Source organism: Agelaius tricolor, unplaced genomic scaffold (assembly GCF_023055355.1).
Source record: "Agelaius tricolor isolate 1412-34295 unplaced genomic scaffold, bAgeTri1.0.p SCAF_3, whole genome shotgun sequence".
NCBI classification, from domain to species: domain Eukaryota; kingdom Metazoa; phylum Chordata; class Aves; order Passeriformes; family Icteridae; genus Agelaius; species Agelaius tricolor.
The window spans coordinates 63,983,222-64,002,774 of record NW_027269263.1 but is presented as its reverse complement, the minus strand read 5'-3'; the positions used below and the strand labels follow the sequence as shown (position 1 = coordinate 64,002,774).

The window sequence follows — 19,553 nt, the reverse complement described above, 5'->3', positions numbered from 1 at the left end:
ACAGTCTGTGAACACAACATTTTCTTTTACTCACTGATGTGACATGGTGGCTTCAAGACTTGATGCAGCTGCAGCATAGATGGGGAAATTTTTCAAAACGTTTTAAAAGTCTTTTCAATGTACAGCTGGCATCAGAAAAAGGAAAGGATTAGTCAGGTCTTTTCTTTATAGAAGGAGAAAAATTAGGACACAGAGCAATGGTGCAGCCATTTATACATCACACAGCAAAGTGCAACACCTGAAATCAGCAGTAGATTGCACACTGGGGAGCCCTGGAAACATCCCAGGAACACCCAACACTTGAAAGTGATGAGGAATTGTTCCACCAATCCAAACAATGTGACTTTAAATGAAACAGAAAATATTTCTCTAGGAGAGATCACAGCATATTCAAGTTACCAAAGTCCCTTCATTAGCACAAACAGTATTTCCTTTTCTATCAGCAAGAGGAAGTTTCAGATCAAGGCAACTTCTCACATTCCAGTTGAGACCTGTGAACTGCATTATACCCATGTCCTTCAGACTCCTATTTCCCACTCAGAAATGAGGTTTAGCAACAAAAGCTTCACTTCCATTCTAACTGGGACAGGAATCAGTAAACCAAAATTATTAATTAAAACTTTGAAGGATTTATTTCTCAAAAGGAAGCCTGAAACTCAGCCTTAACCTCTGTAAGATACTCCTGACTAAGTAGAGACAAAAAAGGGTTTGAAGAGTGCCCTGTAGTCAAAATATTTGGGGGGGAAGATTAGCACATAGCAATACAGTGAAACTTGCCTGTTCACACTCATGTTCCTCTCCAAATGTTACATATTAATCTTGCTTGGTATACTAAGTAACATCTCAAAAGAAAAACATCTCATCTGAAAACAAGGAAAAGAAAAAACAACCAATTTGCCCTTCAGCTTTCAGGGAATAAAAATATTTTCCAGTCAATCAATCAGAAAGTTTTGTGCGATCTGATTTGCCCACAAAATTTACAGGATTTTGCTATTTTCTTTTTAAAAAATACCAGGCAGAAAGGTTATATCTGAACATGGAGTGGACAAATGTAACTAATGCCTGCAAGGAAGGGAAGGTGCAGCCATCACTTACACCACTATAACATGAATGCTAAGAAAAAGACATTTGATTTTTTAGATCCTTTAATAGAAACCTATTTTCCAATGATGAGTTAAACCACAGGGAAATAAGGAGTCTGTTTTTCCCAGTATTACACTTACTTGTCATTAATACCTGCATTAGACTATAACAGTCCTGTGGCTCATGTGCCCTTGGAGTGGAGCATCCAGATTGTGATACTGTTCAGAAAGCACAACAGTGCCAGACAAAAAATTACTATTAAACAAGGAAAAACCAACACACCAAACAAACAACAAAAGCAACTAGCACACACACAGTGGGAAGGGAGGGAAAAATATCAACTGCAGCACACAACTTTCACTCCCCAAGGATGTACAGTTTCAACTGAGTGAATCAGGGTGATACCTGGCTTAAAAGCTACAAAACCCCTGAGGTCTTCACAATACCCTGAGACTAAAGGAACAGGTCAATCCTGTTGTGCAGAGTTATTGTTCTGACCACCATTCCATGAGCAGTGTGCACCTGAGCTGTTCCCAGTGGCAGCAGAGAACACCTTAAACCCAGCAGTGGGATCAGGCAAACAAGAGTATCCAAAGTCCACAAGCTGAACATCCATGAGCTTCTCCAGGTGGCCAGAATCTGCTCATGGCTGCTGTGGCCAGCCAGCCCAGACTCATCTCACACCACAGCCCACGTGTACACATGGAGCCCTTGTGGCAGGTCCCAAGATTTATAACCTGATTTGGGGTGCAGAGTTAAGGGATCATGACACCTGACACGGGCTCGTGCTCTCCTCCTGGAGAGAAGAGTGTGTAATCAAGGGCCTGCACATCTATTTCCTTTTATTTGTTTGTGATGACATGTAATAATGCTACAGAAAATAACATTAGGGGAAAAAACCTACATCACCTGGGACATGAAGCAGAAGGGAGCAGAATCTGTTCCTTGAGGAAATGATTTTCACCAAGGACCTGCCCCCTCCAGGTACTGCTAAAAATGCTTCGTTAGCTGCTTTATTAGCAAGGAGACAACAGCAGTCTTAGGCATCTGTGTACTTATTTTCTCATTTCCACCAAGAATTTAATTAACTGACATTAATTACATTTTCTGTTTGATCTGGAAATTCAGTTCAAATTAACATTTTTATGAATAGTTTAATACTAATGCTGACAGATAATTTCCTTTAAAAGAAACTGCTTGGATTTGCAACCAGTAGGACGAAACAGTGTAAGCTAATCCACTGGAAAAAACAGTATTTTTATTTGCTGTTAGACAGGATTAACTAAAAAAAAATAATTAAAAAATTGCTTTGATAGCTGATTGGAGAGGTCTGGATGTTTTCCTTACAAGCTGTACCAAAAGATCTAGAAGTTCAACAGGACAAAAATACTTTGAAGAAGCCAGATAAGATGTCCAGGGAAGTTGTGAAAAGCACTGGCTAAGCCACCCAACAGCTATAATTACCTGTTGTAGAAAATGTCCAGCTGGGACCCTGCCACTTTGAAATACTCACCACATTTTAAATTATTGAAAACAAACAAGCAAACATATTAGCATTTATCTCTGCACCACTGCTTGATCGTATCCACTGTAATTTAACAGAAAAACTGTCACCTTTTCAAGCTTTCCAAATAAATTCTGTACCAGCCTCTCAATTGAAAAAGATGGACATCAACATTCATATTTAACACTGAATTGCAAATTCGATAAGTATGAGGATAAAATACTGAAAACTTAAGAACACATTAAAACAAATTAGATGATCCCTCATTGCTTGAAGTGTGCACATCACAAGAGCACAAGTATTTCTTCAAGGAAAGAAATATACTTGCTCATATAAAATAACTTCAGCATTACCCTTTGACAGTCAGCACGAAGAAAAAAGTTTTGCATGCTTGAAAACAGCATCAGCACAACTGCCATCCCACCAAAATCAAGATCAGAAAAATATGTTCACCTGAGCTATGAAAATGCAAGACTGAGGATAAGGCTTGTTTTTCTAGGTCCTTCAGGCAGAGCTTCCCAGCCTTTTCTCAAAGTCTCCAAACCACAACTAAAATGTCTTAGTTGTAAAATTCCCCCACTGATAGAAGCACAAGAGCCAATAGAGAAGCAAGGCACAGGATGCAAACAGCTTTTGGCCATGTTCAGAGATCCAGGCTTGAGATCTTGGCTCTACTGCAAACACAGTGGACAAATGCCTCAGGCAATGCAGAATCTTTGTGTCAGCTGGAGCATCACTGAAACCAGAAAGCCAAATACACCCATCCCACCAGCTCGAGCTCAAAACCATGTTACTCATTAATCTTCCCAAATGTTAATCAAAAACTTGGATGGATCATTAATTGTCCTCTTCTTTCAAGGAACCCAACAAATCCACCTTGTTTTCAGTTGGTCTTTTCACCAAGCTGCCAGGTGCCTCCTGCTGCAGTGAGATCGGGACAGGGTTTGCAGATCCTCACACACAGCAAGTCAGATCAGCTTCAGTGATGCCAAAACAGCTGTGCTGATGCACACAGAACTGAATTTCTGTCCCATCTAGCAAAAACATCACTGCAAACCTGTTGTGTTCTTCCCTATTATACTACAGCACCATTCCCTACTCTTCCTTCTTGTTCAAGCCTACTTGTACAGGAATATTTTATGTTAAGCTCCCACATTTCCCACATGCTACAAATAAGAACCTTAAAATTGTATTTCAGGATTATTGAGAATATTAGAGTTGACAGTTCATAGGTTTAGGGTCACACCTTCCCAAAAATAACCCCAAGATATACTAGAATAACAAATCACAGTAGGAAGCTGGGGATGAGCTGCCTTTGCTGGGCTTACCTGCTTGTAAATTAGCTCATTTCAGGTAACTAACATTACTGCAGAAGGACAGAACAAGTAGTGAGTGCTTCTTTTCTCTGTAGTTCCTCCACAGCTAAATGAATTCTAGCTGTCTGTACTAATTTTGTTATGCCACAGACCAATTCCCAAGATACAACATCTACAGACTCCGTTTAATGATGCTACCTACCTAATAACCAAATACACAGACACTAAAGTAAGCCATTAACAGCCACATATGGTGAAGCAGCACCAGGACCTTTCTTAATCACTGCAGCTGGCATCAAACAAAGGAGAAGAATAAAAATTCAAACAAAGTAAAAAGGCAATAAAATTTCAGGATGAGAAATTCAGTAGAAAAGCCATGATGTATGTGTAACCCATGAAAGTTACTATTATTAAAGGTGAGACATAGCAAATGCCAGCCACAGAAGGAGAGTATATTAGGTAAAAACCCTCTGGATACACATTGTGTGTCCAGCTGTGCAGTGACCCAACTGTGTTATTACTTGCTTGTGTCTGTATCATCCTGAGGTGAATTCCTCTCACTCCAGCAGAAGGAAATCCCACCAGCATTTCCCATCAGCCTCAGCCAGTGGCACCACTGAAGGAAAGCTGTCCCCATGGATTCTCTCACATCCCACTGCTGGCTCCTCCTTGGAACTGCAGCAGCAGTGGATTAGCTGCATTAGCAGGTGGATGAGTTAAACTGATCAAGGTCACAGCAGCTCAACAAGAATGAGAAGCTCAGTGTCCCTCTCCAAACCACTGATGGGCACACACACACACACACACACAGGTGAAGCACTGTGGGGATCTGAACTGGGCAGCAGAGGCAAAGCAGGAGGAGTCATTTCTGCCAGCATTAATTATTTGTGAAGCCACAGCTGAAACTTCAGCACAAATAATGGCAGAACTGTTGAAATGCAGTTAAATTCTGTCACACTGCTAGAAACTTTGCCACAGTAAATTGTGAATTGAAGCTGTGTAGCTGTAGTGATGAGCTGCAGACTGCAATAAATTATCTTGGCTCCTGTGGGCAGAATTTCATATTTTAATGACCAAAAAAAAAAAAAAAAAAAAAATTAACTCCCTGCTTGCAGCTCACTGAAGAGCTCATTAATTTTTATTAACTATTCAAGGATAGGTATGTGAGTCTAGAGAAACCTTTACTTCTAATTCAGCATTTATCAGTTCAAATACTCAACATGGATTATAACAGTATTATATGAAAAAATAAAATAAGAAATTCAGGTAACCCTGGAACTTCCCATAAGAGGCAAAACTCTCAGCCTTCCTTGCAAAGATGCTACAAGAAACAGAAAAATCAAGGGATTGAAGAAAGTTTCTCATATTTTAGTAGATGCCTCAATGGAATGCATTTGATTTGAGCACACTTTTCCTCTATTATCACCAAAGGTAAACACCATGACTACTTGATGTGGGACCTTGATTTTATTTTCTCCATCTTGCAACTAATCAACTTAGTCCATGCCCAGAGAAACAAACCAAACAAACACTGCTTACTTCTTGTCAAGTCTAAGAGTGAAATACAAGGTACCACCACAGCACTGTCTGCACTGAATCCAGGCAGTAACTTCCCAATTTATTGCTGGAAAATTTAAACCCAGTTATCCTTGGCTGGCCCAACATTTACATACCTCATAGGCCCAACAGTGCAGTGACCAAACATATGCCTCCTCTTGCATTCTTAAAAAAAATAGTATTAAACTGAAGTTTTCTCTCAAGTTTCTCTCTCTCACACTGAAGTATTGCATCCCTTTTTAATTCTGTGATTTCAATTCAGTTTTCCCATCTGCTAGAAGTGTTTTAATACAAGGTCTCTTTTTATATCCTAACATCAAGGTGATGTTGCCAATTAAGTTCTGCTGTAGCCATCTGTAAGAGGAGGAAGGGAGCAAAGAAGTAAACATGAGTATTTCTTCAGTAATTTTATACAACCTGGATTTCAACCAAGATTTTAGTGATGGAAAAGAAGAAAATAATTAGTAGATTTATACTCTACACGGATTTCTCTAGGACAAATAGCATTTGAACTATTTTTTAAATTCAGAAAGGTTTGAGATCTCATAAAAGGTTTGGCTTCAAATCAGAACACTTGTCAAAAGAATTTTATACTGCCATGATTTATCATTTTGTTCAAAGCAGACTTTCAATTTCATAAATAAAATAATGGCAACCTCTTAAATTTCTTTACAACTTCATGTTCACCTTCAGACTTACAAGGCATGTAAAAGTGTTACTCCTCTGACAATAAGTGACCAGTGGCAATTTTTTCCTCTAACAAATCTGATATTATCTAAACATGGTAAGGGTCTGGAGTTTCCCAAAAACTAAACCCATAAAAACCAAACAATAAACTCTACACACTCAGCCTCACTGCAATTGCAAGACTATGGAAAACAATTATACGACTTTTTTTCCCCCCTAAAAATATTGAGTAATTCAATTTTTAAACAGCACAAGATTTAAAAAAGTATGGAAATGTGAGACATTCTAAATCAAAACCAACTGTTTAGCTCACTTTGTGCATTCACTAAGGAAGACACACAGGCCCACTGAAGGATGTTCTGATGTCAGCCTCAGCAGCCAAAGACTGGAGACAAACCCAGAACCACAGGTCTTGCACTGGGAGAGAAGATGGACACTCATGCCCACACTGCCTGACTCTTTGTGGGATTTAGTCTTGTAAACCACCTATTTATCAACCTCTTATGATACAAAAAATTAAATTTAATTTAACCTGTGGCATAGGTCACAGCCACAATGAAAATAGACTGATCCATAAAAAAACCAAAATTAGACTCCACAACTCTGTCAGGCTCTTCAGCTACCCCATTAAATCCACATTTCAACTCATGAAGCATTAGTAATGGGGTTTTTAAAATGGCATTCTGCAGGAATTTCTTCTGCAGGGATTGAATTTTCATCTCCACAGTAGCTGTACTTACTGCAGACCTTGTAACAAGCTTCTGATGTTGAATGATGGATGCAAAAAGACACTCTTGGCTATTAACTGTGCCTCTAAGCCTCAGTCTGAAAATAAATCTTGGGAAAATTGGAAGGCAGAGGAATCCTTTCCCCCCTCCAACTTTATGCACTATTTATAAAAACAGTTACTTGGTTATGAACTTCAGTCCTAAAGAAGTTTTTAACTTGATACCACATATGAAATATGCAATTAACACACTGTGCTCCTTTGTATCATTTACCTCCCAAGAAATTATATTCTAATAAAAACACTTTTTAAAGGAAAGAGAAGGATGGACCTGAGGAGTGGGATTTACAATCTTTACAGTTTAGTAACACCAATTTGAAAGCATTTTGGTAAACACTTCACACATCATCCCCCACGTCTCAATTGATTCACCTCACATTCACAGGAGGCTTCCTAGCAACTCTTTCTTTACAAGTCCATTTTTCCATTTACTGAGAACAATACTGAGAATGAGTCATTTCTGCAGAATACAGCCCTTCATGTACACCAGATGCTTAATGTTGCACACTGTGAAGAACAAAACCTAATGTCTACTCAAATTACTGTATTGATCACCAAAACCTGTCAGCATTTTACATCTTGTGTAAATGTTTTTGAATGTTTTTTAATATTAAGATCTTAATATTGCTCATCAAAATGCATCACCAGCTTCTGTAGGAGCTAACACCTAATTAGCTCAGTTAGTAGCAGCTTGAGAATACCACCCAAACAATGACCAAAATTAATGTCTTTCACTAAGGAAGTAAAACAAACAGAAAAAAAACCTGGAAGTTTTAGAACTGAGAAAGAGCATTTCCTTGTGTTTTGCAAAGCTTTCCCTTTCAATTCCATTGAGTGTGTCCTTATAAATCAGTATTTTTATGGCTTTTGGTGTTAAATCTTTTTAAGCAGTTCTTCCAGTAGTTCTATAAAAATCCTGCCTAGTGAGGTACGTGCAGAACAGACAAGTAGAGCTTCTGTCCCTTCATCCTCCTCTGGAAACAGCACAAATCAAACATGAACAGTGCTGAAGCCAAGTAATTCACTGGGATGAAACTCCATAACTCTTGGGGGGATGTTCAACCAATCACTGCAAAACCTAAGGAAATCATCAGGCAGCTTACCTTTTTTTCTTTCAGAATAAGAGGGTAACAGCTGAGCCCAGCTCTACCTTCACTCCTTTTGTTTACTTACAGAGGTGTTTCCTTACCTGACTTGTTACAATTAGAGCAGACTGATGTTATTTGGTTTCAAATAGAGATACTTGCCTACAGCACACATTACACTTAAGGGCAGAACAGAAAAATGACACAGTAACAGGCAGATGCTGTAAATCCTAAATTATTCACAACCTATTCAATATAAAATAAACCAGTGCTAGCAAATTAATTCTAGTAACAATGAAATTTTTAAGTTATCCCTACAAATTATTTAGTTCCTCTACGAACCAAATATTTAACAGTTGGAAATAATTAAGATGTAAAAGAAAAAAGAAGTGTTTAATCAGTTTCTTATTAGATGTCTGACAGATACCACAAAAGAAGGCACTACTTTAGCAAAGAAAAAACAAATGTTCAACACACTGAAGTAAACAAGAACAGCATTTAACATCAACTGAATTCAAACAATCATTGGTTATTTCAAGTAGTTTTTCATACACTTGCAACAGGCATTTTGGATTTTGAAGTTAGTTGTAATCTAGAAATGATCTAATTGTAAAACCTAGTCAGAAGTGCAGCTCTGTACTTCCAGTCTCTCATTTACATAAGCACTAAAGAAGCCTGGTTATGCTCTTATTCTCATTTAGAGCATTAAGATTCTAAAAACTATATCGATGGGATTACACAAAATACAACTGCTACTTTCACATCCTGAGCTTCCTGACAACAAAAATGTTTTTACCATTAAAAAAAAAAAAAAAAAAAAAAAAAAAAACCATGAAAATCTTTAGTACAACAGTAACAGTTACAGATGCTGACAAACTCAATTTTCAGCATCATAAACGTCACTGGGATTCTCTTTGGGAAAGCAGCAGTTGCAAAAATGATAATAATTAGGCTTAATATAGTTCCAAGGCAAATTATGGCAGCTGTACATGCCACAACAAAGAGCATTTTTAAGTATCAAGTATGCAATTTAACTACAAACAAACTCCCAAAATATTTCTGATTCATAGCAAGTTACTGAGAACCCTGAGTATATCCCAGAGCTGCTCTTACCTTTCCTGGCAGCATCTGTTCTCCGTCTTGCTGGCGACACCAGATCCTTTACAATCTGTAGCACCTGAATCATTGCTCCTTAGCAAGATCAAAGGAACGAGGTGCTCCTCTAAAATTCCAACAGGTTTCATTACTACATCTTATTACATGGCTCTCTTCAGTATGCTCCAGCAAAACTGCAGCAGGAAGAACTCATCTACCTTCCCAGCAAGATTTCTGCCTGACGACTCTCCAGGCTGGGGTGATGGATTTAGAGTGACTTCAGCACAAGGAGACAAAAAACTGCAACCAGTCCTGAATGTATTTCTACAGAACATTTTAGAATTGTTTACTGCAGAGAGCACATACTGATTTCTCTAAATAAAGTTTAAAGGAAACATTCACAAAGTAGCTAAAGAAAAAAAAACAACCCCTTGAAAGGAGTGCTGACAGATGCAGCGTGCTCCCCAGGCTCAGTAAGGAACAAGTGCGGCTGCGTCCTCTTTTCAAGTCAGTCTCAGTTCATGAAATTTCACGTAATGCTTAAAGAAAGACTCCAGTGCAGTGCAGAACCAGCATCAGACCCACCAACAGAACTAAAATTAAACCCAGCCTGCAAAAACTCCATCAGGCACAAGCAAGCTCCTGCTAAAGACATTCAGTGGGCTCCTCTTCTCCCCCCTCGAACAGAAACCTCTGACACCCTCGTACGTGACAGGAATTCTCACACACCGGGAGGCACGCTGGAAATCCTGGCAGGATGTCAGGCGTTCTCTCACCCACCACCAGAGGCCCAGAGAACTATTTCAGTGTTGGAATATTGGGGGGCACAAGACAGATGATGGACTTTGGACCTGGTTAACATAAGAGATTTGATAACAGGATGCTTTGGCAAAAACAAACAGAACTTTGAAAATTAGACCTAGATTGCAAGAAGATTAAATCAAACGGGTTTACTGGAAAAAGAAAAATCTCATTAAACTCTGCAAGCAAGAGCTGTTGTTATACGCATAAGTTTGTGCATGTGATTTTAACCTAATCATTGCAGTACACATTACTAGTCTCCCTGAAATATTATATAATTTATATAATAAATATAATTTATATAATTTATATAATATTATATCCCACAGTAAAATCAGATTCTGATAGCGAGTCAGTCTCCCTGTCTCTCTCCATCACTGACATTTCAGCAAAGGTATTGTCATTACTTCTGTCAGGTAATTTCATGCAGAACGATTGCTGTATATGCCCCACAACATTTTTAATGACATTTGGAAAATGTACAAAGGCCCTTCAGAAGTGCCTTTTGTCAAAGCCTCTGCAGAGCAAACCCAAAAAAAAAAAAAATCCTGAGGAATCATGTTTTATGTGATCACTTTAAATAACTGTCAGGCCTGAAGAGGCTCTGTGAACACTTCAGAAAACTGAATTCCTACGCAGCACTGCGAGGCCTCGCACACACAGAGATCAATTTAGGAAGCCAGTTACATGTTCTCAAAATCATAACATGAAAACAAACCACAGGCCACATTCTCTGGCCTTTAGACCTTCTGTTCCCATTGCTTAAGTGTTAGATGGGGAGGAGAAGAGGTCATCTCTTTCCATTCTTCCATTTCCAGCTGCTCATCACAAGCATTTCAGATTTTAAGATTTACTGGCATATTTACCCTTGCCCGTGTCAGTCTCTTGAATCACAGAGAGCACAGGAACAACAAACTATGTCTGTTATGTCAGTCTCATTCACAGCCTGCCCATTAATCTCTGCCAGAAGGAAGAGCCACCCAAAGTTCTATCCTATTTGGTTAGTTAAAACAAAGACAAGTAAAATCCTTCTCCCTGCCAGGCCATCCGATTTCTTCTCCCACTCTGCAAACATTCAAGTGTCCACCCAAGAGGAAGCTTGAGGAAACATTCTTCAAAATGTTACAGACCCAATCCTCAACTTTTCTACATTAAGAATAATTTCTAACTCCTGGACCTGAAGTTCAATTCCAGGTTTAAGACCAATGACTTTATACCTAGAGAGGTTTGGAGAAGATCACTACAAGCAGACCCTTCCAGAATGAGTACAATTTCAGAACATTTAAGTTAGATATAAAATGCAGGGTTGTGCAGTAAGGATTACCTGGAGGTCTGTTATTTAATAATCCACTGCTCAAAACTGCTATTGGAAGAATTTTTTCCACAGTTACCTTACCATGAGGTGTTTGTTCTTTATTTAGTTGGGTAATCAAACAACTTATCTTCAAGTCAAAGATATAAAACCAAAGGAATATCATTATTTGCAACTATATTACATTGCAAATTTTTTCTAAAAAAACTGATTTCTAAGTTCCTGGTGCACAAAACACAACTAGTAGAGAACTGCTAAACTTTTGATGATCCTTATATTAACACATTATGGATAGGAGGAGAAAGGAAGAAAAAAAGAGATAAAGGTTAAATAAAATATTCAGTAATAACATCCACTTGGCCTTCCAAAAGCAAGAATACACCTTGCAGATCCTACAGTTGATTTTCAAATGAATTTGATTATTTCATTGCTACAATAACATTCTCAAGTGCTGGAACAAGGAGAGGATGGTGGATGGACAAAGATTAACAGTTGGGAAGGGGGAGCAGAGGAAGAAAGAGCTAAGAAGGCATGACTTGTACCTATTTCTGTGAAAAATTATTTTAAAAGGAAGAAATTAAGCACTTCAGTACCTATTCCCAACTGCAAAAAGGAAGTCATTCCTTTTTCTTCCAAACTGTCCCTTACCTTACTTGTACCTATTTCTGTGAAAAATTATTTTAAAAGGAAGAAATTAAGCACTTCAGTACCTATTCCCAACTGCAAAAAGGAAGTCATTCCTTTTTCTTCCAAACTGTCCCTTACCTTGCTGGTACAGGTCCTTGTCCTCCCTTTTAAAGAGACACACAAGAACTACAGGACTGGAAGTCATTTCCACATCACACCTGTGTTCCTCAATGTGAAACAGTTTCCCAAGTTGGAATGCACAGCAGTTTCCCTCTCTTCTTTATTGTGACAATTGGCATGTAGAAAAAAATCTGAAAAGACTCAGAAAGCCTTAAAGTAATTTAGGAAATGTAAACAACATTCCATATGCCATGTAAAGAAAATGGTGCAAGTCTGAAGCAGGCATGATAAATAAGAAATTTCAAAAATCACTGAAACTTTGAAGAATTACACAGTAAGCTTGGTGGCTGGTATTTGTGTTTCCTCAAATCAATTTATACACCGAGACAGCAACACTAAACCTGCTTTAATATAGAGGCAATACCAAAAAGACTTGTAGAAATAAACCACACTAAATTGTATGATTTCATCTGTTACTTCTGAGTCACAACTTGGTTATAGTTCACTCTTATCTTTGACTGATACTGAACTAACTGATACTTCCATACAATCTGTCACTACAACTGCCACCCCTCAGACCACACATCCTGATAAAACACCCACTGTGGGCAAGGATACACCAGATGGAAGTTCACAGCAATTCAGACACAGATACACAAGGTGAACCACAAGAACCCATGTCATAAATTTAGTGTAAAAATTCAGTAGATTCTGTTTGAGAAAAATGTAGTGCTACATATTCAGTGCACAGACCACTGATCTCTGCCAAGCATTTTTCCTCTTCAACAGAGAGCTTGCTAAGCAATATGTGCTTGATGATGTTCTTGGATTTTGCTTTTCTTCCTTGACTTCAAAATTGCAGGGAATACAAAAATCATGCATAAGTTAACAACATGACGAAATACATTGGTATTGGAAGGGACAGTTAACCAGGATGGGATTTTATGGATCAATGTGTACAGTCCTTGATCTCTCCCAAGCACAATAAAAAAATGACCCGCATCCGGATTAGTCAGCTATCATAATTCAGAATAAAATGCTTCCGTTAACATAATTATAATTAACTGATCTTTGGAAGCAGCTCTTTCTCATGAAGCATATTGCCAGGAGGTAACACATTTACAGCACAAATGATGCTGCAGAAGGATGGCTCAGTGGGTATTTGTCAAAGGTACTTGACAGGGGGTGGGGAAGACCAGAATTTCAGTCTGAGGAAGACTTAATATTTTCTCTTTCACTCTCTTATTCTAATCTGTAATGTTTATATATTCACAGCATTCTGTCTAGGCTATTAAAAAACCATCAAGAACCCTCGGGGTTTTCCCAGGCAGCATTGCAGCCACCCAAAAAGTGCCTGCTTGTTGTGTCCACATTTACAGAAAGATGTACAAGCTACTAACAGAGAAAAACCCAACCCACTGCAGTGGCTCGAGGGCTTTCATTCATTGGAACAACAGCCCTGCACACATTAGAGCTGAGATGCAAAGTTACTGTCACTGTTCTTTTTCCATCTCTCATCAACCTGAACTGTCCAGAATTCAGGTATTCTGCATATTGATTACTCCCAACATCTCTGCAGAAACCTGTGCAGATCTGACTTCATCATCCTCTCCTGCGTTCCCCACAGCCAGAATTGTGTCCTTTTCCCAACCTGCTAGACTGCACACATGGTTAAAATGCCAAGCTTCCAGGCCTGACACCCCAGGGAATGGAGATCCCATAACAAAATGCCAGGGAGGTCCTAGGCCAGGGCAGGTCTGTCACTGACAGCAGGATCAAGCATTAAGTCTTGTAGAAAGCAAATAAATACACCAAGCACTTCTGGTGACGTTAGTTCTGCAATGGAGCAAAGTCTGACCTTAGGGGCAGCAGACAAGGATTTACAAGGCTGCATTTGCTCTTTGGACCCTCCTCTCTAGGCTGGAACACCCAGAAGGTTTCAGCACCCTACAGGCAGCAGGGCTGTCCCAGCAGGGCTGTCTGCAACAGGGGCTGTAAAAACTCCAGCGCCATCGAAAGCGAGAGCACCTGTTCTAAATGACCCAGTGGAATGTTTGCTTTAAAAGCTGCAGTTTCAGGAACCACACATGGCACAACTGCTTCAACTGCTTCACCATCCCTCCCATCTTAGCAGAGAAGCTCAGAAAATTATTTTCCCATCAGGACCACTCTCTCATATGCAGGATAAAAGCTTTCAAGAATAGATTAAAGGATTAAGGAAATACAAGTCAAGCAACAGGGAAAAGATTCTTTAAATATCAAATAAAAGGTAGAGTATATTATAAGAACATTTGCATAGTCCCTTCACAAAAAAAGAAAACCCGTTTATTTCTTTCAAAAACAATGAATTCAGATAAAGTCTATCCAGCAGCTAAGGCATACACCTTAACTGTCCCCACTATCCCCAGAAACATTTTGTTTTATGATACTCCTCTCATTTCCTGTCTTCAAATTATTACCTCAAAATAATTAGGCATGGAGCTCTAAGACAGGCAATATATCATAATAAAAATTATTACTACAGCTGCTATGAAGTAGGTTAGCTATTGTTTCTCACTAAAATTTTGAATTAATTTTCCAATCTCTGAACTGAAGCCTACAGCTTTTACTAAGTTTTCAATCATCTATCATCGTTGGACAAGAATTCTAGAGTTCCAAATCAATAACTAACTGTCCCCATAAATCTCTGAAACTTTAAATTCTTAATCTTCATTATTTTCTACAGATCATTCTTTGAAGCATGAAAGAAGCAAAAAGAAGAAAACCTAATGCTATCAAGAATTCCTATGTGAAATTCTGATAGCCTTTCTTGTAAAAATGTTGGCACCAGTGACAACTCCATTTATTATACAGGAGATCATTTTTCAAAAATCACTGCTTTTGGCTATGCATTTTGCAAAGCATCCAGAAAAATAAATAAACATCCTCACAGTCTTCTCAATGGTCCTTCAGAGTCAGTAACTGCTTAATCCAACAGAATTTGCATCATTTAAGAATATTTTTTTTCTTCATTTCTAGCAGGTTTGCTACCAATTTTAAAGCATGAAACTATGGATGCAGATCTAGGGGCCTTATTTAGAAGGCATCTAATAAAGAAGGGAAAGTGGCTTCATCTAAAGGCTGGAGAGGTAATAATTTCAAGAGAAGGCTATTTTTTAAAGTCTGTTTTTCTTTACATCTTAAACATACAAGAAAGCTGTTCATCAAATTCAAATGATGGAAAACTTCAATAAATTGTCAATGAAAGTAATTCTACCTGTTCCAGGAAAAAAACCTATAAACCCAAACCAGAAAAACAAATGCTGTAACTGGGAAAAAAGAGAAGACAGAAAAACACAGGGCCACATTCAGCAGAGCTCAGGGCACACAGTGAAGGGAAATTACACATTGCACAATCCCATCCCTGCTCAGGGCTCTCACTGTCACCCTTCTTGCACAGTTTTCACCCCCCAGCTCTTGCTACAACACATTGTGCACGTGGCTCTAGACCATTACAGGACAGACAGTGAGTGTCCCAGAGAGCCACAAGAGCCAAGGGAACTGCCTGTGTAAATCACTTTTATCACCCTGATAACAGACACCAGACACTCATGGAGATCAGTATCACAAGTTTGTGCTCATGTATGTCTTGATGCATTCTTCCAAAAAAAAAAAATTACAGAAAGGATAAAAGCATTTATAGATGTACAATTTATTTTTTCTTCCCAATAAATGTGTTTTATACCTGTCACCTCCATGACCAAAGGGTACTGCTTCTTCTTTGCTCCTATATTTTCTGTAGAACTGTAGGTTTAGACATACAGGTGCACCCAAACTGCACCATTTAGGAACAGTTCAAAGAGTTCCAAAAGCTCTTAGATATTTAATCCATAAACAAAAGGAATAGCTCAGGCTGCAGTGCAGAATTCCTTAGATACAGAAGTACTCATGTCTTTTGGGTCTGTGTGATTAGGATTGTGTTAAGCAAGCTACAAACCATTATGAAGATGAGTACAAACAGAATCACAGATTGTTATTGTGAATCATCAAATTAATTAAATTTCTTTCTCTTCACACTCACACCATGCCCTTCAAAGGCCAAATGGTCACTTTATAAGGCTCAAGAAATGGTCAAGAAAGCAACAACAAAGCAAATGGAATTCCACCACCATTCCCCAAAAAAAGGTTGTCTCTAAGCAGTCCATGTTAAATGACTGATAAAATCATGTTTGGTGGGTTGTTTTTAAACAGGAGGAAGAAAGAGGATGGTAGTACAAGATCTCATCTCAGTGAATGCACACACCCCACAGGATTTCTCAGCCTTCCTCACATTAGATGGCAAGTTTTCATAGCTTTAGCTGCAAATGAAGATTTTTCTGAGAAGAAAAAAGTTGCATACTAGAAGTCACAAAAAGAAATCAGACATTAAAGAACTTGCAATTACAATAACAAAACCTATTTAAAATATATTCACCAATAAAATGCAGCATTTCAAACAGAATATGCAGCAATTTTCCACTGCCTGGATTTGGGTCATGGCTGTAGTGCTAATCAATAAATTTATGTTAAGCTAAAGGATATCATTAAATGTTCTGTCAAACCTAAGCACACAGAAAGAAGCCACACTAGTCATTAAAGACTTTTTTCAGTTTTGCTATATTAAACAAAAATCAAAACTAGTACTATCTTACATGTGCTAATACTAAGGTCAAAGTACATTCATTAGTTTAACCAAGCATAGACTGATAAAAGTGAATATGTGTTCCATTCAAAGAAAGAAGAAAAATAAAAACTTTAATTTAAACCCTTACTTGGTTTCCTTTTGAAGAGGATATAAATGAGACTAATAATCTTGTACCTCCCTGAGGCAAAGAAAAACTAGGAAATTCTATGCACTGCTCTTTGTTAGCATGATTCAATCCTTCACTGCATGTACATTTCTAGGCTGATATTTAATCCAAGTAATAAAATGCAGCTGTACAGAGGCACCAGGAAGAACATCAAACCTTATTAGTCCACTGCAAAACACACACTACTTTTATTAAGCCCATGTATTTGCAGCCATAGTTTGTGCAGCAAATAGCACACAGTGTGGATTTCTGTCTCTGCAAGAACAATCCAACCTTTCAAAACAAGTTTTTGAATACTCTGTAATAGGCTAATCAACACTTAAGGTGGCATCTAATCCCACAGATGCAGCCTACCTTCCCTATCTTAGTAATGAAAAACTGTTACAGAGACACATTCAAAGAAAGAACAAATTCAACATTTCAACAGTAGCCAGTGGAAATTAACCCAAAGGTCACAGAGAGCAGAAGGGAACCACCCTCCTTTGAAAGGAAGTGTACCTGGCTCTGTTTGCTTCCTGCACCTGTGTTCTAATGGGACACACCATTACCTGGCACTTTCAGACCTCTGCCTCCTGCTCTCCTTCTATGGTCACTCAGAATGCAGGCTTTCAAAGCAGATTGTAACTCATGGGTTTCAAAAATCCAAGCTTAGCACTTGAACGTGACAATCAGGTTAACTGGGACTACTTACATGCTCCCACTGTTGAACAGTTCTATTCCCTCAGCAATGAAAAATGGTAGAAACACTTGGGCATCTGAGACTTCTTTAGTCAGCTTCACCTTAAGACAATCAATTTATTCAAATGAAAAATGTCTTACCTACTTATTCCATGAACAAGAACACAGGAACCTACTAACACTGTCCCAGTTTTGGCAGATGGAAAACTGTAGTGTATTTGCTGTTCTCCAAGTTCTCTGCAGCTGTCTGTAGAAAATTTATAATCATGCCAAGTTTCAGCCAACAACTGCCATGGTCCAGCCAAGAAGGGCTATCACTCTACCCAGTATTACATTGAGGCACTGCAACCTGGTCTTTTAACTCCCACTGGCACTACACCAGTGCTGGAGGAACAGAAGTGCCATCACCCCCCCTTGCAGGGGATTTATCCTTGTTAAATTTCAGTGATTAACATCCAGGTAACCTGGCCTTGCTGTATCATCCACTGAACATCCATGTTAAACAAAAACACTGTATTTGTAAAATTGTGTTAGTTCTTCTAAATGGATGTTCCACTTAATGATTGATTGCATTAAGAAGAGGGGGGAAAACATTCAAGAGCCTTACAGAGAGTTCCACATAAATATTATCTCTTTTAGTTTGTTTTAATGCACAAGGAATAAATAAATACTGAAATGTCACTAAAAGTGACTCATTAGCCTTTGCTCTAAAAAGAAAACTTTCCTACCACATACTTAGAGCAAATTGTACAAATATTTTTGTCACTGCTTCTGACATAGAAAAGGGAGGTGGGGAGCAGGGAAGCAAGGAAGAAATAAAAAGCAAAACTGACACTTTTCAATTTGTATTTCATCTTTTTACAGCAAGCAACAGACCAATTTTTTTTTTTCTCTCCTGTCCTTCAAGACCATGACATCTTTCAAACATTCTTACAGTAATTTGATGCAACTGGGGAAGACAGGAAGCTAAAAGCTTGTCTAGTTTTTGCAGCCAGATAGAAAATAATTTGAGCTGTAACTGCACTGAAGCTCCCAAGGCACACAGGGTCTGCAGAGCAGCCAGGCCACAAGCATGGCTGTGGCACAGCATCACTCCAAAAACTCAGAGCTGCAGCCCACAAGTGTCACCTCCAAAGCTAAATGTGGGGGAGAGCAGGAAATGAAGGTTAGGCCATTGTACTGTTTGTGCAACTCACAACAGCACCACAAAATAAAACTCCTCATATAATGCTGTATAAAATTCTACTACAAAGAAAAAAAGAGAAGGAAAAAGCTTTCTATTGAATGCAACAGAACATTCTGGTGAGAGACTTACTTCCCTATGTCCCTAAAAATTCTGGCAGGTCTGACTGGTGCTCAAAGAGCTCTGAGTAAGGCTTTCAGCACTCCACCACAGAATTAGGCAGGTTTTCAAAGAGCTTTTCAAGGCTAAAACAGAAAGACTGCATTCAAGAATCCTCTCCTATGGCAAACCAAAGTGCTTTATTAAAACAAAGTGCCCTTCTACATTAGTGATCTGTTAGATTAATGACTGCCCTGGCCAAAGCACTGAGGTTCTACAGTGTGTTGGTATGCCTTCCATTCTGGAGACCATTATGTCACACAAAATAAAACTGAGGAAAAAAAGGAAGAGAAGAAAGAAAACAGCACATCCCACCAGCTTCCCAAACCAGAACAGCTTGGGAGTTCTACACAGATTTGTGCTTGCTTCAGAAATTTTGAGCAGGATAGGAACAGGTTTGCTAACAGCCCTGAAGAAATTCCAGTGTTATCTTGCCAGTCTCCCATATAACTTTAAGAATTAAAATACCTTAATTACAGGGGAGAGGGTCCTTTGCAATGAGAGCTTAAACAAGCCTTAGAGTCAGCTGATTGATAGGATATCAATCCTATCACTGAAGTGCAGCTACTTTGTTACCACAAACATCTGCAATCCTTGGAAATACTGCAAGGATAACAGGCTGGATAGTTTAAGTCAAGAAAAGATCTTAAACAAATATGGAGCCAATAATCTCACTGACATTACTTACATAACCCCACTTCTGGCAACAACCCCAAATATTTTCCAACTG

General features: G+C 38.6%; 1 protein-coding gene across 2 annotated transcripts in view; it reads right to left on the bottom strand.

Annotated features, from left to right (window-relative positions):
• USP6NL (USP6 N-terminal like) overlaps positions 1-19,553 on the bottom strand; it is a 115,379-nt gene that overhangs the window by 82,186 nt on the left and 13,640 nt on the right. Inside the window, exon 1 of one of the 2 annotated variants that reach the window (XM_071424107.1) lies at positions 9,133-9,778. The exons of the other annotated variant lie outside the window; for it this stretch is intronic. Coding sequence (XP_071280208.1) covers positions 9,133-9,205 — 73 coding nt within the window. The 5' untranslated portion in view covers positions 9,206-9,778. Of the gene's footprint in view, positions 1-9,132; positions 9,779-19,553 lie in introns of those variants that run through there. 2 annotated transcript variants of the gene reach the window in all.